The sequence below is a fragment of the Pan paniscus genome, chromosome 7 (genome assembly GCF_029289425.2).
Source record: "Pan paniscus chromosome 7, NHGRI_mPanPan1-v2.0_pri, whole genome shotgun sequence".
NCBI lineage: Eukaryota > Metazoa > Chordata > Mammalia > Primates > Hominidae > Pan > Pan paniscus.
In genome coordinates, this window is record NC_073256.2 from 115,306,665 (window position 1) to 115,332,087 (window position 25,423).

A 25,423-nucleotide genomic window follows, 5' to 3' on the forward strand; every position below is an offset into this window, starting at 1 on the left:
ATTTTTAGACAGGGTCTCACTCTGTCACCCAGACTGGAGTACAGTGGCGCGACCTCGGCTCACTGCAACCTCTGTCCCCCAGGCTCACATGATCCTCCCACCTCAGACTCCCAAGTTGCTGGGACCACAGGTGCATACCACACGTCTGGCTAATTTTTTGTATTTTTGGTAGAGATGGGGTCTTGCTATGTTGCCCAGGCAGGTATTGAACTCCTGAGCTCAAGTAGTCTACCTGCCTCGGCCTCCTAAAGTGCAGGGATTATAGACATGAGCCACTGCGCCCGACTGACCCCATTTCTTACCCAGCTGGCCTCATTTCTTGATGGCACATCTTTTCACTTTGAAAGGGGTTCCAGTTTGGATGATAAATTACATAATCACCCTAGTTAAGCCTGTCCAATTTGACTTAAACTGTTAAGTTCAGCAGAGAATTCCTGTATACATGAAGTAGGAGATGAAGTTGAAGACAGCAGAAGGAACTGGATTGTTCAGGGCTTTGAAAATCAGACGTAAAGCCTAGATTTTATCTCTGAAAAAGAGCCACCGAAGGGTTTATATTTGGGTGACAAATGCAAAGCTTCATTTTTAGGAAACTCAACCTCATGGGGAACTGCAGGGTGTATTCCAGGAGAAGGATGGCAAGAAGTGGGAAGACCAGATAGGAGATTGTAGCAGTTATCAGGTGAGAGAGGACAGGAACCAGCCAGGATTTGAGGTGTAACTGTAGGAAAGGAGAGGGAGACAGTAAGGAATGAAAGAAGGTGCTGTACATAAAGGGAACAAGGAGAAGTCAAAAGTGACTCTAGGCCAGGTACCGTGGCTGATGTCTATAATCCTAGTACTTTGGGAGGCCAGAGTAGGAGGATTGCTTGAGCCCAGGCGTTCAAGACTAACCTGGGCAACATAGTGAGACCCCCATCTCTAACAAAAAATAAAAAAATTAGTTGGACATGGATGGATGTGGTGGCTCATGCCTGTAATCCCAGCACTTTGGGAGGCTGAGGCAGGCAGATCACCTGAGGTCATGAGTTTGTGACCAGCCTGGCCAACATGATGAAACTCCGTCTCTACTAAAAAAAAAATACAAAATTAGTCAGGCGTGGTGGCAGTCACCTGTAGTCCCAGCTACTCCAGAGGCTGAGGCAGGAGAATCGCTTGAACCTGGGAGGCAGAGGTTGCAGTGAGCCGAGATCGCACCATTGCACTCCAGCCTGGGCAACAAGAGCAAAACTCTGTCTCAAAAACAAAACAAAAATATTAGCCAAGCATGTTGGTGCACATGCTGGTGGTCACAGCTACTTGGGAGGCTGAGGTGGGAGGATTGCTTGAGCCCAGGAGATCATTCAAGGCTGCAGAGAGTCATGTTCACACCACTGTACTCCAGCCTGGGCGACACAGCAAGACCTTGTCTCAAAAAAAAAATAAATGAATAAAATTAAAAAAGACTCCATGATCTTGAGCTTCCATGGCTGTGAGAGTGATGGCAACAGTGATGGAAGAGTGATGGAATCGATTTTCAAAAAGATAAGACCAAGCGTGGTGGCTCATGCCTGTAAACCTAGGACTTTGTGAGACCAAGGTGGGAGGATTGCTTGAGACCAGGAGTTCTAGACAGGCCTGAGCAACAAAGCAAGACCCTATATCTACAAAAAAATTAAGAAATTAGCTGGGTATGGTGGTGCACACCTGAAGTCCCAGCTACTCCAGAGGCTGAGGTGGGAGGGGTGGGAGGATTGCTTGAGCCCAGGATGTTGAGACTATAGTGAGCCATGATAGTGCCGCTGCACTCTAGCCTGGGCAACAGAGTAAGACCTTGTCTCAAAAAAAAAAAAAAAAAAATGTTGGGGTGATAATTAGTAGTCATTGACAAGGTGAATTTTGAATTCAGGTTAGACACCACAAGGACACGTCAAGAGGAAGCAGAAAACTCGGCATTAACATGACAGAGAGAGTAGAATCAATGCTGTAGTCAGGAAGCAGCATAGTTTATTTCTTAACTTCCAGTTATTTTCTATTTTAAATATTTATGTGTCAGTTGGTTTGTTTTGAGGGCATCTAGACCTTTAAAACAGTGCTACCTGAGCTGAAATCCCAACTCTGCTACTTGCTAGGTGTGTTAGGCCATTTGCGTTGCTATAAAGGAATACCTGAGATTAGCTAAAAGAAAAGGTTTAATTGGCTCATGATTCTGCAGGCTGTATAGGAAGCATGACACCAGCATCTGCTTCTGGTGAGGGCCTCAGGAAACTTCCAATCATGGTAGAAGGTGAAGGGGGAGCAGGCATGTCACATGGTGAGAGCGGGAGCAAGAGGTAGGGGGAGGTGACACACTCTTTTAAGACCAACCAAATCTCACATGAACTAACTGAGCGACAAATCACTCATCACCAAGATGATAACACTAAGCCATTAATGAGAGATCCACAGCTATGATCCAATACCTCCCACTAAGCCCCACCTCCAACATTGGGAATCACGTTTCAACATCAGATTTGGAGGCAATAAGCATCCAAACCATATTATTCCACTCCTGGCCCCCCATATTTCATGTCCTTCTCACATTTCAAAATACAATCGTGCCTTTGCAATAGTTCCCCAAAGTCTTAACTTGTTCCAGGCTTAACTCAAAAGTCTCAAACTCCAAAGTCTGAAGTCTCATCTGGAGATGAGTTCCTTCCACCTATGAGCCTGTGAGATTTAAAAAAAAAAAAAAGTTTTTACTTCCAAGGTACAAGGTGATATAGGCACTGGGTAAATATTCTCATTTCAAAAGGGAGAAATTGGCCAAAACAAAGGGCAATAGGACCATACAACTTTGAAACCCAGCAGGGCAGCCATTACATTTTAAAACTCCGAAACAATCTCCTTTGACTCCATGTCCTGCATCCAAGGCACACAGGTGCAAGGGGTGGGCCCCCAAGGCCTTGGTCGGCTCCGCCCCTGTGGTTGCAGGGTATAGCCCCCAAGGCTGCCCTCACAGGTTGTTGGGTGCCCATGGCTTTTGCATGCTAAGGTTGCAAACTGCCAGTGGCTCTACCATTCTCAGGTCTGGAGGGTGGTGGCCCCCTTCTCACAGCTCCACTAGGCAGTGCCCCAGTAGGGACTCTGTATGAGAGTTCCAACCCTACATTTCGCTTTGGCACTGACCTAGTAGAGTCTCTCTATGAGGCTTCACCCCTGCAGCAGGCTTCTGCCTGGACATCCAGGCTTTCCCAGACATACTCTGAAGTCTAGGGAGAAGCTGCCAAGCCTCTTTCATGCCTGCATTCTGTGTGCCTGCAGACTTAACACCACATCATAGCCACTAAGGTTTATGGTGGCTTGTACTCTCTGGAGCAGCAGCCCAAGCTGTACCTGTGGCCCTGTGAGCCATGGCTGGAGCTGGAGCAGCCTGGATGTGAGGAGCAGTGTGCTGAGGCTACACAGGGCAGTAGTGCCCTGGACCTGGCCCCCCAAATCATTTTTTTCCCCTAGGCCTCTGGGCCTTTGATGGGGAGGGGATGCTGCCTAGAAGATCTCTGAAGTGCCTTTGAGGGCTTTTTCCCATGTCTTGGATATTTGCACTTGGCTCCCTTTTAGTTACGCTAATCTCTCTAGCAAGTGGTTGCTCCACAGCCTGCTTGTATTCCTGTCCTGAAAATGCTTTTTCTTTCTCTGCCACATGGCTAGGCTGCAAATTTTCCAAACTTGTACATTCTGCTTCCCTTTTACATATAAGTTCCAACTTTATTTGCTTGCTCCAGTATCTGATCATAGGCTTGAATGCTTTGCTGTTTAGAAATTTCTTCCATCAGATAGATACCTTAGGTCATCACTCTTAAATTCAAACTTCCACAGATCCCTAGGGCATGAACACAACCCAGCTAAGATCTTTGCTAAGGCCTAGAATTGGTGACCTTTACTCCAGTTACCAATAAATTCTTCATTTCTATCTGAGATCTCATCAGCCTGGCCTTTACTGTCCATATCTATTAGCATTTTGGTCACAACCACTTAACAAGTCTCTAAGAAGTTCCAAACTTTCCCTCATCTTCCTGTCTTCTTCTAAGCCCTCCAAACTCATCTGACCTCTGCCCATTGCCCAGTTCCAAAGCTGCTTCCATACTTTCAAGTGTGTTAATAGCAACACCCCACTCTCGGTACCAGTTTTCTGTGTTAGGCTGCTTGCATTGCTCTAAAGGAGTACCTGAGACTGGGTAATTTATTTTAAAAAGAAAGAGTTTAATTGGCTCACAGTTCTGCAGGCTGTACAAGAAGCATGGCATTGGCCTCTGCTTCTGGTGAGGGCCTCAGAAAGTTTACAATCAAGGCAAAAGCCAAAGGGGGAGCAAGTATGTCACATGACAAGGACAAGAGTGAGAGTTGGGAGGTGGGGAGGTGCCACACTTTTAAACAACCAGGTCTCATGTGAACTAACTGAGCAAGAACTCACTCATCACCTAGGGGGTGGTGCTAAGCCATTTATGGGGGATCTGTCCCTGTGATCCAATACTTCCCACCAGAGTCCACCTGTAACATGGGGGATCACATTTCAGTGTGAGATTTGGAGGGCACAAACATCCAGACCGTATCACTAAGCACATGTCTTTAAATCTAATTTCTGAGCTTATTTTCCCCACCCATAATGTAGAATAATAATATATACATTGTAAGGTTTTATGGGATTAAATAAGATAGTGAGTGACATTCCCAATATACTCTAAGAACTTAGCATTATTATTACAACACCTACTATTATCGTAATTTCCTGTATATAGTGAAGTATGGAGTGAGAAGAGAGTGAAGGACTGAGCTTTGGATTGCAGCCACATGTAGGGAGCAGGAAGTAGGGGCAGGAAAAATATTCATGAAGAAGTAGCTTAAGGCTGGGGGAGAGAGAGAAGAATCGTGGAACATGATAGGAAGATAATTTCTTGGCCAGGTCAATATTAATGTCATGCTTCAGCATGGCCAAAGGTAACAGGACTTAGAGAAAAAGCCATCAACTTGAGTCACAGATTCACCTCTGCAAACATTTCAGAACTCTGCCAGGGACTTCGCTAGGCTTGAGGAGCACAAAGGTGACCAGGAGGCCATTGATAATGGCAAAGGGGGCATGGGTAAAGGGCAGATTTCAAGAGGCAGGGAGTGGGTGACAAGAAAGTGTGGGCAGCAGGTTCAAACTATTTATTTAAAGAAATTTGGTAGAAGTTAAGCATGTCCAGCTGATGCAGGGCAGGCAAGTCCCAAAGTGGAGCTTAGCCTACCTGGGTTCTTGGCTTTGCCCAGGGAAGAATTCAAGGGCAAGCCAGAGGTAGAAGAAAACAGCTTTATTGAAGAGGCAGTGTTATAGCTCCATGACTGCTCTTGCAGAGCAGGGCTACCCTGTAGGCAGAGAATAGCAGCTTAGGCAGTTTTGCAGTCATATTTATACCCACTTTCAATTGCACGCACATTAAGGGGAGGTTTATGCAGAAATTTCTAGGGAAGGGGTAGTAATCATTGGGTCATTGCCCAATGATAGTAAGGGATGGTAACTCCCAGGTGTTGCCATAGCAACAGTAAATTGACATGGTACACTGATTGAAGTCTGATTGAAGGCTGCTTTCACCCCAGCCCTGTTTTAGCTAGTTCTCAGTTGGGTCCGATATCTCAGCCCCGCCTCTGGAGTCAAGTCCTGCCTCCTACCTCACAGCTACTAGTGAATTTATGCAGTAGGTTTTCAGTTTCAACACTTTCGTAGCCACTGCTATGAAAAGTACTTCTTTTGTTACCAAAACATTAGGGGTTCAGTCTAGGTCCTGTTGCTTGTTGCATGGAAAGCCAATCACTGAGACAACAAGTATTACCAGGAAAGAAGGCTTCAGTCAGGTGCTATAGCCAAGAAGATGGGAGATCAGTCTCAAATCAATCTCCCTGACTGACTAAAATTAGGGATTTAGGCTGGATGTGGTGGCTTATGCATGTAATCCCAGCACTTTGAGAGGCCAAGGTGGGAGGATCACTTGAGACCAGGAGTTTGAGACCAGCCTGGACAACATAGTAAGACCCCTGTCTCTACAAAGAATAAAAAAAAAATCAGCTGGGTGTGGTGGCCAACACCTGTAGTCCCAGCTACTCAGGAAGGAAGATTGCTTGAGTCTGGGAGGTTGAGGCTGCAGTGAGCCATGATTGCACTACTGCATTCCAGCCTGGGTGACAGAGTGAGACCCTGCCTCAGAATAAAATAAAATAAATAAAATAAAAATTAGGGGTTTATATAGCAGGGAATAAATTTAAACATATGGGGGAAAACAGGAATTAGGGAGGAGTATGGAAGAGGAGTTGGTCAACACGCAGCAGGTGGTTGGTTAGGCAGTCATAAATGGGGAGGGGTCTGGCATGTCATTGTGCAGATGCAGTGATCTGGTAAGTTTCAGCCCCTTGATACTGTCAGGGAGGTCTGATGGTTTGGTTCTTGAGACGGGTTCTCAGATAAAACAAATGTAACTTTCTCAAGTTTCAAGACTGGAAAGGTAAATTTCTATGTTTATTCAAAATAAACCATAAACATCAGTTCTGTGGGACAATTGGGCCAGTTTCACTTTGATTCATCTCTGAATTATTACTGTGACCTGCATGAAAGTTCAGTTCTTAGTCATGGACTCAGCATTTTTTTATAGATTTCCACACGTTGGAGTAAGTGGAACGTTCAATTCCAGCACCAGAGTTCCAACTCCCTGACAGCTCATTTCACCATTGAGAGTCCTGAATTTATTCCATATTCAATGGTGGATTGCTGACTAAGAACCTCCTCTGCTTTAGTGGAGTCCCTGAATTTATAATTCATCAGCTGCCACTAAAGTCATGTTCATTGCCATCCAAAACTATTTTTCAAAGACTATTTATCTAGATTTCTGAACATGAATTTTCTGCTGTACTTACTCACCTGGTGTTTACAAACTGTCTTTTATTTTGGGGTAACTTTGGTCCTGTTTGCATCTTATCTACCCAGGCAGATTGTAAACCCTTGAGGTCAAAACCACTTGCACTTTTCATCTTTCACAGAGTGGACTTGAAATACATTTTCTTGAAGCACTGACTGAGGTTGATTGCAATCTCATGCATTCATGTTTTGTAAAAAATATTTTCCCCATTGACTGGTTTTTAAATTATAAAGTCATTTTTGCTTATTAAAAAAAAAAAGGTCAGGCCAGGCATGGTGGCTCAAGCCTGTAATCCCAGCACTTTGGGAGGCTGAGGCGGGCAGATCTCTTGAGCTCAGGAGTTCGAGACCAGCCTGGTCAACATGGTGAAAACCTGTCGCTACAAAAATAACAAAAATTAGCTGGGAGTGGTAGCACACACCTGTAGTCCCAGCTATTCAGGAGGCTGAGGTGGGAGAATTGATTGAGCCCAAGGAGGTATGTGCCACCACCCCCAGCTAATGGACCAACCCCGTCTCTACCAAAAATATATAAAGAAATTAGCCAGGCATGGTGGCACGTGCATGTAGTCCCAGCTACTTGGGAGTCTGAGGTGGGAGGATGGCTTGAGTCTGGGAGGGCTGAGGTTGCAGTGAGCTGTGATCATGCCACTGCATTAGAGCCTGGGCAACAGAATGAGACCCTGTCTCAAAAAAAAAAAAAAAAAAAAAAAAAAAAAGAAAAGAAAAGAAATTTTCTCTCGGTTTTAAATCCTGCATTTGGAATTCCAGTTATGCCTTGGAGTAGAGAGGTTTTGTGAGTCTGACTCTGTGTGTGTGTGTCTAATGTATGCTCAGCAAGTCAATTGGTTCTACCATTTCTCTAAATGACAAATTTGGTTTTTCTTACTTTGTTATCAGCAAACTTTAAACTCCAAATGCTCCTCTCTAAAATATACTATTTCTGCTAATGCCATTCCCTTGCAGACGGAGTCCTGCTAAGAAAATGTTAGAATTGGACCAGGTTATAAAACAGAAATCATTGATTTTAGGGTTTTATTACCTGCAGCAAGGTATCATTTATTCTTAGAGACAGTGGAGTGATTTCTCACATGTTGGGGAGAGAATGAATGTGGCAAGACTGACTTCTGACTCTGGGATCTTAGCACTTGTGATCTGGAGGGCTAAAGAGCTACAGCTGGGGAATTACTCTTTCCATTTGTAAACAAGAATGTAGACATTTTAGGCATAAATGACTGAGAACAGATTTTGTTGAAGTAGATGAGAACTTGGAACAATAGAGCCATCATTGAGTTATACAAGAGGTCACCTCCATACAACTGCCTCCCTAATCTTGACCTCTCTTTTTATGAGTACAATTTTGCAACCAAGAAAGTTATGCAAAAAACCCAAACCACTTGGCAAATAACATTAGAGCTGAATGCCCTAGAACTCTCTTGGCCTTAAAAAACTGTTAGATTCACATGCCTGGCAGTGGGTTCTTCCATGTTTAACCACTGCACTGATGGCCTCATCTGCCGTCTCCAGAAGCCTAGCAGTGTGTCAGTGGGTGGATTTCAAATTGAGATGGGATTTGACACCTTGGAGTTTTACAGACTGGAGACTTGGGACCCAGGAATGCGTGAATCCTGCCTTGCCAATCACATCCTCCCCCTTAGTTCCCCAGAGAGCTGTGTACACAAAGAACAAAAACATTATGAGAGTCAAGATCCAGAGAAGCTCTCTTATCCCATGAATTGGGCCTGTGGTTAGCTGATAAATGGAAAACATCATTCAGAGAGGGGAATCCTAAAAAACTATATATGCAAACCCACCTTAGTCATTTTATTTTTATTTAAAACACATAAATGTATACTTAGTAAAAATCACTTTTATGCTTTTAAAAAATACTAATTTTAAGTTGAAGAAAAAAGTATGATATTTACAAATCTTTTTTTTTTTTTTGAGACGGTATAATTCTGTTGCCCAGATTGGAGTGCAGTGGCGTGATCTTGGCTCACTGCAGCCTCAATCTCCCAAACTCAAGCAATCCTCCCACCTCAGCCTCCTGAGTAGCTTGGACCACCGGTGCATGCCACCATGCCCAGCTAATTTTTGTATTTTTTGTAGAGGTGGGGTCTCGCTATGTATCCCAGGCTGGTCTCGAACCCCTGGGCTCAAGCAGTCTGCCTGCCTCGGCCTCCCAAAGTGCTGGGATTATATAAAAATCTTTTTTTGCATAAATCATACCCATAATGTATTGTCTATGATTTTTTAGTTTTGGTTTCTTTAAATTGGAACAAGGATTTCAAGACATCTGTAAAGCAGTCTAACAGCAGAACTCTTGTAAATTTTAATGGGAAATTTCCCAATGTTTTACATTTGTTTCATCCATGCCTGGTTCTATAGCAATTTTGGTTAGCAAATTGCTTTAATTTTTTCCAAAGCTTTCAACAAAATTTTTATCTTTAAAAACTCAGTTTCTTTTAGTGCTTATATTTTATTGGTTTTTATTTTATTTATTTATTTATTTTGAGACAGAATTTCTCTTGTTGCCCAGGCTGGAGTGCAGTGGCACAATCTCAGCTCACTGCAACCTCCACCTCCTGGGCTCAAGCAATCGTCCCACCTCAACCTCCAGAGTAAATGCGACAACAGGTGCCCACCATCATACCTGGCTAATTTTTGTATTTTTAGTAGAGATGGGGTTTCACCATGTTGGCCAGGCTGGTCTTGAGCTCTTAGACTCAAGTGATCCACCCACCTTGGCCTCCCAAAGTGCCGGGATTACAGATTTTGTTTTGTTTTTTTTGTTTTGTTTTGTTTTTGAGATGTAGTCTTGCACTGTCACCCAGGCTGGAATGCAGTGGCACGATCTTGGCTCACTGCAACCTCCACCTCCCAGATTCAAATGATTCTCCTGCTTCAGTCTCCTGAGTAACTGGGATTACATGTGCCTGCCACCACGCCCAGCTACTTTTTATATTTTTAGTACAGATGGGGTTTCACCATGTTGGCCAGGCTGGTCTTGAACTCCTGACCTTGTGATCCGCCTGCCTTGGCCTCCCAAAGTGCTGGGATTACAGGCTTGAGCCACCGCGTCCGGCCCCAGCCCAGTTTTTATAATATTTAAATTACTTACAATAACATGTACAAATGACATGTACAGGTTTGGAAACAACAGCAACCTTGACTCTAACAATGGCTCTCAAGTTTTAGCATGCCTCAGAATCACCTGGAGGGCTTGCTAAAACACATATTCCTGGGTCCCACTCCCAGAACTTCTGATCAGTAGGTCTGGAATGGAGCCTGAGAATGGGCATTACTGACAAGTTCTCAAGTGATGGTTGATGCAGGTGGTTCACAGACCACACTTTGAGAACCAATGTTTATAAGAATACATCTCAGTCAATGGAAGAAGGACACAGGTGTCCTAGAGCCCATGTGTTCCACCAAGGCTGCTTTATCAGCATACAACCCAGCCAATGTGAGGCATGTACAGGTGTTTTAAAACACAGGTGTTCTAACTGCCTTGAGTGTGTAGCATGCCCTGGGTTATCAGGATTCATATGGTCAGAGGGAATGAAAGCGTTGCTTGATCAGGAGTTGCTTAAGGAGTGATCAGTTAAAAGAGCATCTTAGTACAACTTTTTTCTTAAAACACCCGAGCCAATTTGGATGCTCTATTCTATAACATTCTGGAAAAGGGGAAAGTTTGGAGTATGTGGCTTAGATTCAAAGCCTAAGCCAAGCCTTCAACACCTCTCTAAATTATTACATTAGTCTAAATTACGGGGCCAGCATAATTATGGGGTATCCCTCTGAGGGACAGAAATGGTCGGGCTCAGATTATACCCCATGGTGTAAGAGAGGACATTCAAGAGAAAAGGTAGAGTGTGAGTTTCTGACTTTTAGGTATAGAGACCTGACCACTCATTGTTGCAGCACCATCAATGTCCTACAAGTTGGAAGTCAGATCAGCAGCTCCTCTCTTTGTAGGGGATACTAAGAAGTGGGTGGCCATAGATAGGACTGGCTGACTGATGGCAGGCAACCATATCCAGGATTGGGAGATTTTCATCATGGTGAATCAAACCCAGCATGAGGAAGTTGAAGCTGGGGATTGTTGACTGCTAACACGGGCCCATGCAGGCTCTGGCATGGCCAACTCCTGTGACAAACAGACTGGACCATGTGCCAGGGTTTAGCCTTCCTCGATCTCAATGTTCCCAGTGTCACCATTGATTATTTTAATGATCCCTTGGTTCTTGAGAAATGAGAAATGAACTATTAGAAGGATGTTGTGCTAGCTCAGTCTTTATGTTATGACTCAACTCTAGCAACCAGCTGATATCCAATGACGTTGAGATCCTGAGATGACGTGAATGCCCTATCCCCAACATAATGGCTTGTGAATTAAACCTGCAAATACTAGGTTCTACTAGAACTCTTTAGGGAGCTGAAGTTACAAAAACAATATTTAGACTGAAACTTTTTTTTTTTTTTTTTTGAGACAGAGTCTTGCTCTGTTGCCTGGGCTGGAGTGTAGTGGTGCAATCTCAGCTCCCGGGTTCAAGCAGTTCTCCCTGCCTCAGCCTTCCGAGTAGCTGGGATTACAGGCACCTGCCACCATGCCCAGCTATTTTTTGTATTTTTAGTAGAGACAGGGTTTCGCCATGTTGGCGAGGCTGGTCTCGAACTCCTGACCTCCGGTGATCCACCCTCCTCGGCCTCCCAAAGTGCTGGGATTACAGGCGTGAGCCACCATGCCTGGCCTAGACTGAAACTTAATGAAGCTTTGAAGCAAAAGAATAAATGTAACACAGGTTATTAACCTTTACAAATCTTTAGTGTCCCTTGCATCTTTTTATTGCTATGCTAAATATGTCATTATCTTCTCCATGCATGGTTTTGCTTTTTAAAATTTTACGTATGTATTACTTTTGTAGATTCTATTTCCTTGTTATTATTTACACACTTTTGATATTAATATAATCCTAAAACATTGTAGGGAGTACTTTTTTTTTTGAAAAGGGACTGGTCTTAAGCTCCTGAGCTCAAATGATTGCCCTGCCTCAGTCTCCCAAGTAGCTGGGATTTCCAAAAACTTTTTTTTTTTTGAGACAGGGTCTTGCTCTGTCAACCCCAGAGTTGACCCCAGGTGCACTCTCTTTTTCTCATTTCGCCTCTAATCCAACAGGAATCCTGTTAGCCCCACCTTCAGTATTTACCAGGTGTATTAGTTTGCTAGAGCTATGCTGTGGTTTGGATATGGTTTGTTTGGCTTCACCAAGTCTCGTGTTGAAATTTGACCTCTGTGGTCAGGTGCGGTGGCTCATGCCTGTAATCCCAGCACTTTGGGAGGAGGCTGAGGCGGGTGGATCTCTTGAGCTCAGAAGGTTGAGGCCAGCCTGGCCCACATGGTGAAACCCCGTTCCTACTAAAATTATAAAAATTAGCCAGATGTGGTGGTGCGCACCTGTAGTCCCAGCTACTTGGATGGCTGAGGCAGGAGGATCACTTGAACCCAGGAGGTTGAGGCTGCAGTGAGCAGAGGTGGTGCCACTGCACTCCAGCCTAGGAGACAAAGTGAGACCCTGTCTCAAAAAAAAAAAAAAAAAAAGACAAGAAATTTGATTCCCAATGTTGGAGGTGGGACCTGCTGGAAAGTGTTTTGGTCGTAGGGACAGATCTCTTCTTATAAGAACACCAGTCATATTGAATTAGAGCACACCACCCTAATAAGCACATTTTAACTTGGTTACTTCTGCAAAGACCCTATTTCCAAATAAGGCCACATTCGTAGGTACCAGGGTTTAGGACTCCAACATGTCTTTTTAGGGGACATAATTCAACCCATAACTTCCAGAACACCACTCCCCCTCATCCCCTGCAACATCCTGGTTTAAGCCTCCACCCTTCCTCCCTGGGATTACTGGAGTCACTTTCTTACTGGTTTTCTACTCTCAGATTTGCCCTGTCAGTCTATTCTTGACTCATGGGTCCAGAACCCTGCAGTGACTCCCAACTCATTCAGACTAAATCTGAGGTCCTTGCATGGCCCATGGGTCCCTCCTGACTGCCCCCTTCTCATCTCCCACCTCTCTCCCTCCTCCAGCCACCCTGGCCTCTTTGCTGATCCTCCAGCCCACCAGGCAGAGTCCCACCTCCTGGCCTTCGCACTTGCTGTTTGTTTTGCCCAAGATACCCTCTCCCAGATATCCTTATGGCTCGTATTTTAGTCAACACTCTTCCTAACCACCCACCTTCTCAGAGAGGCCTTTCCTGACTACCTCTATTACATCCCACCTGCTACCCACTCCCCCACTGACCCTACTCCTATTCATTGTTTTGTTTTTCTCCAGAATTTTCTTTATCTCCTAATAGACTATGCTATTTACTTATTTTACTTCTTGTCTGTTCCCCACTCCCAGCATCATTATCCAAATATACGCTCCTTGGGGGCTGGAATTTTGGATTATTTTCTTACTTGTTCTATCCCTAGCACCTAAAACAGGACCTGGCCCATAGTAGGTACTCAGGAACTAATGAATACATTTTTGTTCATTACACATATTTGTGTAATGAACACATATTTGTGGAACTAATGAAACAAATGAAATATTTTTGGAACACAGGAACACATATTTGTGGAACTAATGAAAAATCAGCCAGTGTATTTTCTCATACATTGTTAAACCATTTACCCTTATTCAATGTTCATCTTATTTTCTAGGATTTTTTGTTGTTGTTGTAAACAATGCTATTAATAGTTTATTGTATATAATTTCACCCTTTTCCTAGCTATTTCTTTGGGTTTCACGTCCAGAGTGAACATTGTCAAATTGCCTTCCAAAAGGATCTTTCTCAATTTATAATGCCCCTACCATTAATAACGCTGCTGCCTTTCTACCACTGGGTTTTATCTCATCTTATTTTTGCCAGTTTACTAGGTGTAAGTGCACCTTGTGATGATTTTGATTTGCAATTCTTTAACTTTTAAATACAATTGTTCACATGTTCTTTAGTTTACTTCCTATATGAATTGCCTGATATAGACTCCTGATTTTTTTGAGGGGGGCAGAGACCTTGGGTTCATAACTGTTTATCCTACTCTTTTTGGGGGCAATAATATTAATCCTAATTAATATCTATTATCAGTATGCCCTCATCCTACCATTCCCTTTTCCTCTGTTTGCATTTCTAATTCTGAATGTGTTTTATTCTCTCCAGCTGTGGACTACTGTGCCTCAGAAAACCACGGATGTGAACATGAGTGTGTAAATGCTGATGGCTCCTACCTTTGCCAGTGCCATGAAGGATTTGCTCTTAACCCAGATAAAAAAACGTGCACAAGTAAGTTACACACACATGCACACACAGAGAAATATTTGCTGTTATTGCTGTGGTGACTGTGACCATGGAACTCTCTCAAGTATAGATTAGCAATATAATTATGTCATGGGGGTCTAATACCTTTTGCCCCATTCCTCCTCTGTCAGGACTTTCATGACTTGGCTTAAGACCATAGACCACTGTATCTCAACATCACTATTCAAGGAATATGATGAAGGCACCATGTGTAGGACTGTTCCTTCAGCATCTGCTGAGCATGCTGACAATCCGAGCAACTTACTTCCTGCTAACTCAGCCTGACTGTGCCCATCGGCACTAACAGGGCTTGAGATGTTTTCATTGAAGCTTTGTGGCTTGTGGGCTTTAGCTCTGACTCCACACAAGAAAATCGCTGAGCCAAAAAGAATCATAAGTGATTTCTTCTGGTGGACCGCAGTTTGCAAAGAACTGCTCATGTTTTGTTTGAGCTATTTAGTTCAATTTGATTTTAACTATATACATTAAAATCAGAATAATTTCAGCTCCCAAAATTTGAACATAAAATTCGATAAACTAAAGATGATCATTAGTTTTGCAAAAAAGATAATAACTAGTTGCAAAAAGATTCCAAAAGTGTTCTATTAAATATAAAGGTACATCAGGAGACTTAAGGGATTGTGTGTGGATTATTATCCTTCTATAGGGAGGATCACTTGAGAAAAGCTTGCTTGTTAAGTATTAGGGCCAAGCATTTATAAAAAGTGGACTTTCATAACAATCTAGAATAGGGTAAGGCACCTCAGAGACGTGCATCAGTGAGAAAACAGGATTTTAATTCATAAAAAGTTCATGTACCTACAACCTTTCTAAAATGTATTCACTATGTAAAACAGGATACATCTGCACAAAACCTTTTTCAACATAAACTTACTTCCTACTCTTCAATACCTAAATATCAGCAGCTTACAAACACCAGAGCTGGAGGTGTGGGTGATGTATGGAACTATAAGGGACACATTAGGTCAAAAGCATACATTTCTGGAGCCCCAACCGTGTGCCAATAGAAATGAGTACGGCAAGGTCCTTAAGGGAGAAGATAACTGTGGCTGAGTCTTGGAGGTGGAGCTGTCATTCACTAGGCAGAAAAGGGTGAGGTGGGGGTTCCAGGAGAAGGAAAGAAGTTGAAGATGTGAACCAGGCAGAGAACTGTAGTCTCCATGCCCCGTGCATGACTGGCATATACAGTGGTTTATTTGTTTTGTTTATTGAAAGAGTAAGTAAATGAATGAGTGGGCTGCTGTGTTTGTGGTCTCCCTTCCCTTCTGAATATTCTGAACTGTAAAATAGCAGCCTGTGCTGTCGTCGTGGTTGGGGAGTTGTGGTTGTTGGGCTGATGAGTCAGTGTTCCTCATCAAAGAGGAGGCCGTGGGCTGCCAGCAGCCGGCCTTGGTTCTAATCCCAGCTTCTCTGCTTTTTCTCTTGGTGATCTTGGGCAAGTTACTTATGCCTCAGTTTCCTCAGTTACAGTACAGGATGATAATACTGCCTACTGCATAGCATTATTCTTTCCTTTTTTTTTTTTTTTTTTTTTTTTGACACTGGGTCTTACTCTGTCACCCAGGCTGGAGAGCAGTGATGTGATCTCGGCTCACTGCAACCTCCACCTCCTGGGTTCAAGCGATTCCGCCACCTCAGCCTCCCAAGTGGCTGAGACTACAGGCTCGCACCAACACACCCAGCTAATTTTTTTGGTATTTTTTGATAGCAGTGGTGTTTCACCATATTAGCCAGGCTGGTGTCGAATCCCTGACCTCAAGTGATCCACCCACCTCAGCCTCCCAAAGTGCTGGGAATACAGGCATGAGCCACAGCACCTGGCCATAGCATAATCTTGAATACTAAATGAGGCTGGGCACAGTGGCTCACGCCTGTAATCCCAGCACTTTGGGAAGAGAAGCAGGAGGATTACTTGAGCCCAGGAGTTTGAGACCAGCCCTGGTAATATGGAGGGACCCTATTTCTACAAAAACTTTTTTTTTTTTTAATTAGCCAGGTATGGTGACAAGCGTCTGTACTCCCAGCTACTTGGGAGGCTCAGGTGGGAAGATCACTAGTTGGGCCTGGGAGGTTGGGGCTGTAGTGAGCCATGATGGCACCACTGCACTCCAGCCTGGATGACACAGTAAGACCTTGTCTTAAAAAAAAAAAAAAGGCTAAAAAGGGATGATGTGGGTTTCAAAGACTTTATTTATTATCATTATGTTTTTTTAGACATAGGATCTTGCTCTGTCACCCATGCTGGAATGCAGTGGTGCAATCCTAGCTCATTGCAGCTTCCAACTCCTGGGCTCAAGCAATCCTCCCACCTCAGCCTCCCAAAGTGCTGGGATTATGGTCATCATGAGCCACCACACCTGGCCTCCAAAACTCTAAAAAAATGAGTATTTACTGTGCATATACCACGTGCCTGGGCTACATTTAAAGGTGCAAAAAACATTCAAGATTTCCACTGCAAGCTGGTGAGGGACCTTAGCCATAGCCACACTGAGTAGCTGAGTCATGGTGCCAGGAGTTATGTGACTAAGGGCCTACAGTGTGATGCGGCCAGGACCACAGTAGGAGTTAGAGGAAGGAGACCAGTTAGACCAGAACAGGTGAGATGCTGCCTTGCAGGGATGAGGACTGGAGAAAAACACATATCCTAGCCAGTCTCCTACCTGCCTCTCCAGACTGCACACACTGGCTGGGGTCACCTGATTTCTACCCCAGCACCAGCCCTAGTTCCCAGAGTGGCACCATCTTCCCCACCCTGTGGCTCAGCATGCCTCCTGTCCCAGATCCCCAGCCCAGGGTGGTGCAGGCAAGGAGGGTGTTGGAGCCCTGGAATCAGACCCTGGAAGTAGATACCGCAGCATAGTGGGACTGGGAGAGGAGGTTTGGCTAGGAGCCACGGGAGGGGCTGATCCAGCTGTGAGGTCTCACCAGCTAGGCAGCGAGCCCAGCAGTGCAGTTGTCAGAATCAAGATCCAGAAGTGGGCCGCCCCAATGCGTGGGCAGGGAACAGTGCTGGGAGACTGGAGGGTTCGTGCAGGCAGCCTCAGGGCAGTACATCCCTTAGAAGCGCCCTCTTCCCACCATGCTTGGGGTGGGCAGGAGCCAGACCCAGGAGGAGGGAGACAAGAGGAAGAAAGGAGACAGAGTACTTGGAAAGCTAAGAGTAGAAAATAAGGCAAAAGCCCAGTCGTAAGAATGAAACACTCAGGAGTGCTCCAGATCTGTGGCGGGGACAAGAACTGAGAAATAGAGACCAGTTAAAATTACAGAAACAGGATAGAGGCAGAAGCTCAGAACCGAAGCAGCCACCCTGTTAGTGAGTACCAAGGCCTCCCACCAGCTTCCAGCCAAGTCGGCCTGGTTACTGCTGTGATGTTGAAAGATTTTTTTTTTTTAATTCTACTTCTTATAAACTTGCAAAAAATAAAAGAAACTCAGTTTCTCAAATTTCAGCCTATATTTTTAACCAAAAGTATATTTGAAAGCGAATACAATTAGTAAGTGTGCAACTATTATCTAAAAAAGGTAGACTAGTCAATGTAATAAACCAAGCATGGTTAATTTATGATTAAGCAAAAATGTACATAATAGGGCTTTATGTTCATGAACCAGTACTATAATTTGAAATATGTAAGTGGTGTTCAAAAAAGCACCACCTTTATATCAATTTCTTACCCTAGAGCAGCCCATCCAAATCTAGACGGGAGAAAGGTGAAAACACACAGGTACCATCAGTTTGCAAAATGTTAGCAAGACTTTTCTTTTTCTGGTATTGTTATAAAACATACATAATAGAAAATTTACCACTGTACCCATTCAGTGGCATTAAATACACTCACAGTGTGAAAAACGCATATCCTAGCCTGTCTCCTTCCTGCCTCTCCAGACCACACCCCCTGGCTGGGGTCACCTGATTTCCACCCAGCTGTAACTATCCTCACCATCCATCTCCAGAACTTTTCATCATCCCAAACTGAAACGCTGTACCCATTGAACAATAACTCCCCATTGCCTGTCCTGTCAACCACCATTCTACTTTCTGTCTGTGAATTTCACCACTCTCGGCATTTCATGTAAGTGGGATTATATGGTATTTGTCCTTTGCTGTCTAACATATTTCACTTAGCATAATGTCCTCAAGGTTTATCTGTGTTGTAGTATATATCAGAATTTCCTTCCTTTTTAAGACTGCATAATATTCAATTATATGTATATACCCCATTTTGTTTATCCATCTGTTGATGGACATTTGGGCTCCTTCCACCTTTTGCCTATTGTGAATAAAGCTACTATAAACATGAGTGTTCAAGTCCTTGCTTTCAGTTCTTCTGGGTTTTCATACCCAGAAGTGGAATTGCTGGTCCCATGGTAGCAAGACTTTTTGAGATCTAGATTGAAACCCTTATTCTTGAGCCAAGCATGAGAAAGAACACTCTCAGATATCCAGGGTCTTTTCACCAGAAAGATCTATAGAGGACTTCAGTCTGCTGGACAGGGATTCATGTCTTTGGTAGCAAGGAGACTGTGGGCTTTGAGTCTAATGCTTAATCATCTAATGCCTGTAAGGATGAATAAAGGCAATTGTGGACACCATCTTTTGCATGTTGCCATTTATTATTTTCGTGCTTGGAGGTCATTATACTCATTGTTTTCCAGTCTCCAGTAATAACTTGGTTGACATTTCCATCCTTATTTTTCAAATAAGAATGCTTTGCACAGAGTAAGGCACTGAATGAATATTTTTGTGTTTGCACTAAAAACAAAACACAGAAGGAAGTAAACTTTTTAAAGTAGAGATGGGGTCTGCTATGTTGCTCAGGTTGGACTAGACCTCCTGACCTCAAGTGATTCTCCCAGCTTGGCCTCCCAAAGTGCTGAGATTACAGGATGAGCCACCATTCCGGAAATAATTTTATATTGAATCAGCAATAGAAGAACTACAAAGTATTGGTTGTCAGGTTTCTTGGCCAGGGCATAGTTAACATACTGAGTGCCACTACCTTCCTACAGCCTGTAATATGCCACTTTTGTGACTCCCTATGTGCATAAATCAAACACTTTCAGCTGGAAGAGGCTTTAAAGTTCAACCTAGTTCTTGCCCAACTATCCATCCTACAATATTCTCACTGTGCCATCATCCAACCTGCATTTGAATACCCCCACTGACAGGATATTCACTATACCCCATGGTAGTTCATTCCACTTTGTATAGCTCTGACTCTTAGAAAGTGATTCCCTAGACTGAGCTGATATCTATTTCCTTGCTCTTAGAAATGAACAAAACAAATTTGGCTACTTGCATTCTTTGTGGCCACTAAGAGTGAGTCATATCAGAGTAACTTTATTTCACTTAGTAGACTAGCCAGGCATGGAAAATGTAGTAGTGACCATCTAAATTTTAATAGGCATTTGACCAATTTGTGTGTGGAGGAATTTGTGCTCAATGAATGATTGGTTGGTTTGTAACTGGCCGAATGTCTGTAACCACAGGATGCTAATTGTTGAACTGAGATCCTCCTAGAAGGAGGTTTTTAAACAGCTTGCTGGGAAGAAGCCTTATGGAGGGATGAGAGCTATCTTCCATTCATAGGGTCCCCCGTGTTTCTTCATGGTGTGCAATGTGTATCTAAACTCTCAAAAACACACTCCAGTAAGAGTAATACCAATAACCTTTTATTCATTCCACAAATATTTGTTGAGTATCTACTATGTGTCAGATATGATTGTAGACACTGGGCATGCAGTAATAAATTAAACAGACCAAAAAAACCCCCCACCAATATCTGTCCTTATGGAGCCTACATTCTATTAGAGCAGGATAAGAGAATACTACAGGTCTCAACAGCAAAGTAATACTAGTCTTTGATTAAAGATTTGAAGGCAGTGAGAGAAGGAGGAAACCTTTGAGGCAGAGGTAGAAATGAAATTCTATGAAATAAAATGATCTGTGATACTATCACACAACACCAGTGCAAAATGGATATGTTTTAGTCCATTTGTGTTGCTATAAAGGAACACCTGAGACTGGGTAATTTATAAAGAAAATAAGGTTTATTTGGCTCATGATTCTGCTGGCGGGAAGATTGGGCATCTAGTGAAAGCCTAAGGCTGCTTCCACTCACAGCGGGAGGTGATGTGGAGCCGACCTGTGCAGAGATCACATGGTGAGAGAGGAAGCAAGAGAGAAAGGATGGGGCAGTGCCAGGCTCTTTTTAACAACCAGCTGTCATGAGAACTAACAGAGCAAACGTACTCATTACTGTGAGGACAGCACCAAGCTATTCATTAGGGATTCCCCACTATGACCCAAACACCTCCCATTAAGCCCCACCTCCAACACTGTGGATTACATTTTAACATGAAGTTTATGGGAACAAACATCCAAACTGTAGCAGATATGCACACCTGAAGCTATATATATATATTGTCTTTAGCAATGTTCCCTGATTATGTTCTTCTCCAAATCACAGGACACTTCCCACATTGTTCTTTTTTGTATATTATTTGGGCTGTTTTCCATGGCAACTAGTTTCACAAAGTACAAATGTACAAATGTGTACGTTTATTTTTAGTACTTTTTCTGATTACAAAAGTAATACAGGTTCATTGAGGGAAACTGGTTCCTATAGAAGTGAAATTCTATGAAATAAAAGGATCTGTGATACTATCGCCCAGAGAAAACCACTGTTTTTGTGTTTGCTTTGCTTTTTGAGATGGGTTTCTCACCATGTTGCCCAGGCTGGTCTTGATCTCCTGAGCTCAAGCAGTCCTTCTGCCTTGGTCTCCCAAATGTTGAGATTATAGGCGCACACTACTGCACCTAGCTGATAACCATTGTTTATGCCAATTTGGAACATTTCTCTCCAGTCTTTTTTTAATGTATGTGTATGGATTTATTTTTATAGAGTTGAGATCATGCAGTATAATAATAAATCATAAGCATTTTGACATGTCACTTAAACGTTATCAAAAACATTTTAATGTCTGTGTAAAATTCTATTATATGTATATGTCAGAATGTGTTCAGGTTTTTTTGGCTGCTCAAATAATATTGTGATAAACATTCTTATGCTTGAATCTTTTTTTCTGATCATTTTCTTAGGAACACAACAAAAAAGGAAATTTATTGATTCAAAGGCAATTAACATTTTAAGTCTTTTGATACATATTCAAAATTATTTTCCAAAAATGTTTTACTGATTTATACTCTACCATCAGTGTTTAAGGGGGCAATTTTTATTTTTAAATTAAATTAAATTATTTATTATTTCAATAGGTTTTTGGGGAACAGGTGGTGTTTGGTTGTATGGACAAGTTCTTTAGTGGTGATTCTGAGATTTTTGGTGCAACCATCACCTGAGCAGGATACATAGTACCCAATGTGTAGTCTTTTATCCCTCACCACCCTCCCACCCCAAGTCCATTGTATCATTCTTATGCCTTTGCATCCTCATAGCTTAGCTCCCATTTAAAAGTGAGAAGTGGGATATTTGGTTTTCCATTCCTGAGTTACTTCACTTAGAATAATGGTCTCCAACTCCATCTAGGTTGCTGCAAATGCCATTCTTTTGTTCCTTTTTATGGCTGAGTAGTATTCCATGGTGTATATAGACACTGTATTTTCTTTATCCACTTGTTGATTGATAGGCATTGGGACTGGTTCCATATTTTTGCAATTGCAAATTGTATTGCTATAAACATGCGTGTGCAAGTATCTTTTTCATATAATGACTTAATTTCCTCTGGGTAGATACTCAGTAGTGGGATTGCTGGATCAAATAGTAGATCTACTTTTAGTTTTTTTTTTTGAGACGGAGTCTCGCTCTGTGGCCCAGGCTGGAGTGCAGTGGCGCGATCTCGGCTCACTGCAAGCTCCATCTCCAGGGTTCACGCCATTCTCCTGCCTCAGCCTCCCGAGTGGCTGGGACTACAGGCGCCCGCCACCACGCCCAGCTAATTTTTTTTTTTTTTTTTGTATTTTTAGTAGAGACAGGGTTTCATCGTGTTAGCCAGGGTGGTCTCGATCTCCTGAACTTGTGATCCGCCTGCCTTGGCCTCTCAAAGTGCTGGGATTACAGGTGTGAGCCACCGTGCCTGGCCTACTTTTAGTTCTTTAAGGAATCTCTACATTGCTTTCCATAGTTGTTGTACTAGTTTACATTCCCACCAGCAGTGTAAAAGGAATTTGTCCATTTCATCTTAACACATGGACACATGATAGGGAACAACACACACTGGGGCCTGTAGCAAGGAGTGGGGAGAGGGAAAGCATCCAGAAGAACAGCTAATGGATGCTGGGCTTAATACCTGGGTGATGCGCTGATCTGTGCAGCAAACCAACATGGTACACATTTACCTAACAAACCTGCACATCCTGCACATATACCCTAGAACTTAAAATAAAAGTTGAAGGAAAAAAAAGTGTTTCTTAAGGGAGCAATTTTTAAAAATGCTGCTGATTTTCTAGGAGAAAATTTCTTCTTCTTGCTTTTTTATCATGTCTTTAATACCTGTTCTTCATAAAATTATCCAATTATATATATCTAATTTATAAATGTATGTTTATTGGTGTTATTATTTGATTAATGAATATTTTCCAGTATAAGTGATTGTAAGGGACTCTTACAAATTTCATGAAGCAAGGGACTGTGCCTCTTTGTTCAACACTGATCCTAGTGCCTGCCCCATGGTAAATGCTCAGAGAATATTTACTGAATGAATGAATGAACAGGGAAGTTAACATGTCTTCATATATTAGACATTCAAGAGAGAGGGAATAATAAAGATCTGAGCTAAAATAAAAGGAATAGAAGACATAAATCAATAGAGATAATTGGTAAAAACCAAAATGTGTTTTTTTTAGAAGATTAATAAAATTGATAAATGTCTAACCAGACTAGTCAAGGAAGAAAAAAGAGAGAAGACACAAATTACTAATATCAGGAATGAGAAAGTGGACATCAATACATATCCTACAAACTTTGAAGCATAATACAGGCCAAGCATGGTGGATCATGCCTGTAATCTGAACACTGTGGGAGGCCAAAGCAGGAGGATCACTTGAGGCAAGGAGTTAAAGACCAGCCTGGGCAACATAGAGCCCATCTCCACCAAAAAAAAAAAAAAATATATATATATATATATATACACACACACACACACACATATGTATACACACATACATATATATATATACAGAAAAATCATAAACAAGTTTATGCCAATAACTATGACAACTTAGATGAAATGGACAAATTCCTTGAAAGACACAAACTACTAAAGTTTACCCAAGAATAAATAGAGGCTGGGCATGGTGGCTCATACCTGTAATCCCAGAACTTTGGGAGGCTTAGGTGGGAGGATTGCTTGAGGCCAGGAGTTCTAGATCAGCCTGAGTAACATAGCAAGACCCCATCTCTACAAAAAATAAATTAACTGGGCATGGTGGCAAGTGCCTGTAGTCCCAGCTACTCGAAAGGCTGAGGCAGGAGGGTTGCTTGAGCCCAGGAGGTTGAGGCTTCAGTAAGCCACGATCACACCACTGCACTCCAGCCTGGGCAACAGAGTGAGACTCTCTCCCCCCACTGACCAAAAACAAAAGAATATAGTCTGAATAGATCTCTATCTATTAAAAGAAATGGAATTTGCACTTTAAAACCTTCCCACAGAGAAGACTTCAAACCTAGTTGGCTTAACTGGTGAATTCTACCAAAAATTTGAAGAAAAACTCATACTAATTCTACACAAATTATTCCAAAAAATTGAAGAAGAAAGAACAATTTTCAACTCATCCTATGAGGCTATCAGTACCCTGATACCCAAACCAGAAAAGAAAGACATAAAAAAAGAAAACTATACACAAATATTTCTCATGAAATACCTGCAAAAGTTATTTAAACAGTTTCTAGCAATCAAATTTAACAATATATTAAAAAGTACAATACATCACGACCAAGTGGGATTTATTCCAGGAATTCAAAGTTGGCTTAACATTCAAAACTCAATCAATGTAATTCATAATATTAACATATTAAAAAGTCAAAACCATATGAGCCATCTCAATAGATGCAGAAAAAGCATTGGATAAGATCTGACATTCATTTTTTCTTTAAATAAACTTTCAGCAAATTAGGAATGAAGGTGGCCAGGCGTGGTGGCTCACGCCTGTAATCCCAGTACTTTGGGAGGCCGAGGCGGGCGGATCATGAGGTCAGGAGATTGAGACCATCCTGGCTAACATGGTGAAACCCGTCTCTCCTAAAAATAGAAAAAATTAGCTGGGCATGGTGGCAGGCACCTGTAGTCCCAGCTACTCGGGAGGCTGAGGCAGGAGAATGGCGTGAACCTGGGAGGCAGAGCTTGCAGTAAGCCGAGATCGTGCCACTGCACTCCAGCCTGGGCAACAGAGCAAGACTCCATCTCAAAAAAAAAAAAAAAAAAACAAAACAGAATGAAGGTAACTGCCTCAATCTGATAAAGTGCATCGGTGAAAAAACTATCAGCTAACATCATACTTAATAGTGAAAGACAATGCTTTCTTTATCAGATCAGGAATAAAACAGAATGTCCACTCACACCACTGCTATTTAATATTGTACTGGAAGTTCTAGCCAGTGCAATAAGACAGAGAAAGATCAATAAATGGTACCTAGATTGTTAAAAAAAAACACCATCTTTATTAACAGATAACATGATCACCTGTGTAGAAAATCCAATGGAATCTATAAAAAAGCTACTAGAACTATTAATAGCAAGTGAATTTATCAAGGTTGCAGGACACAAGATCAATATACAAAAATAAGTTAGTTTTATATACTTACAATGGACCATCAAAATATGAAATTTAAAAAATACCTTTTCAGGCTGGGCACGGTGGCTCATGCTTGTAATCCCAGCACAATGGGAGACCAAAGCAGGTGGATCACTTGAGGTCAGGAGTTTGAGACAAGCCTGGCCAACATGGTGAAAGCTTGTCTCTACTAAAAATATGAACATTAGCCAGGCATGGTGGCAGGTGCCTGTAATCCTAGCTACTTGGGAAGCTGAGGCAGGGGAATTGCTTGAACCCAGGAGGCAGAGGTTTCAGTGAGCTGAGATTGCACCACTGCATTCCAGCCTGGGTGACAGAGCAAGACTCTGTCAAAAAAAAAA

At 42.5% G+C, this 25,423-nt stretch overlaps 1 protein-coding gene across 2 annotated transcripts in view; it reads left to right on the forward strand.

Moving 5' to 3' along the window:
• Positions 1-25,423, forward strand: part of MATN2 (matrilin 2) — a 168,007-nt gene that overhangs the window by 96,578 nt on the left and 46,006 nt on the right. For both annotated transcript variants that reach the window (XM_034966399.2, XM_034966398.3), the window contains exon 6: positions 14,117-14,239. In XM_034966399.2, coding sequence (XP_034822290.2) covers positions 14,117-14,239 — 123 coding nt within the window. The remainder of the gene's footprint in view (positions 1-14,116; positions 14,240-25,423) is intronic.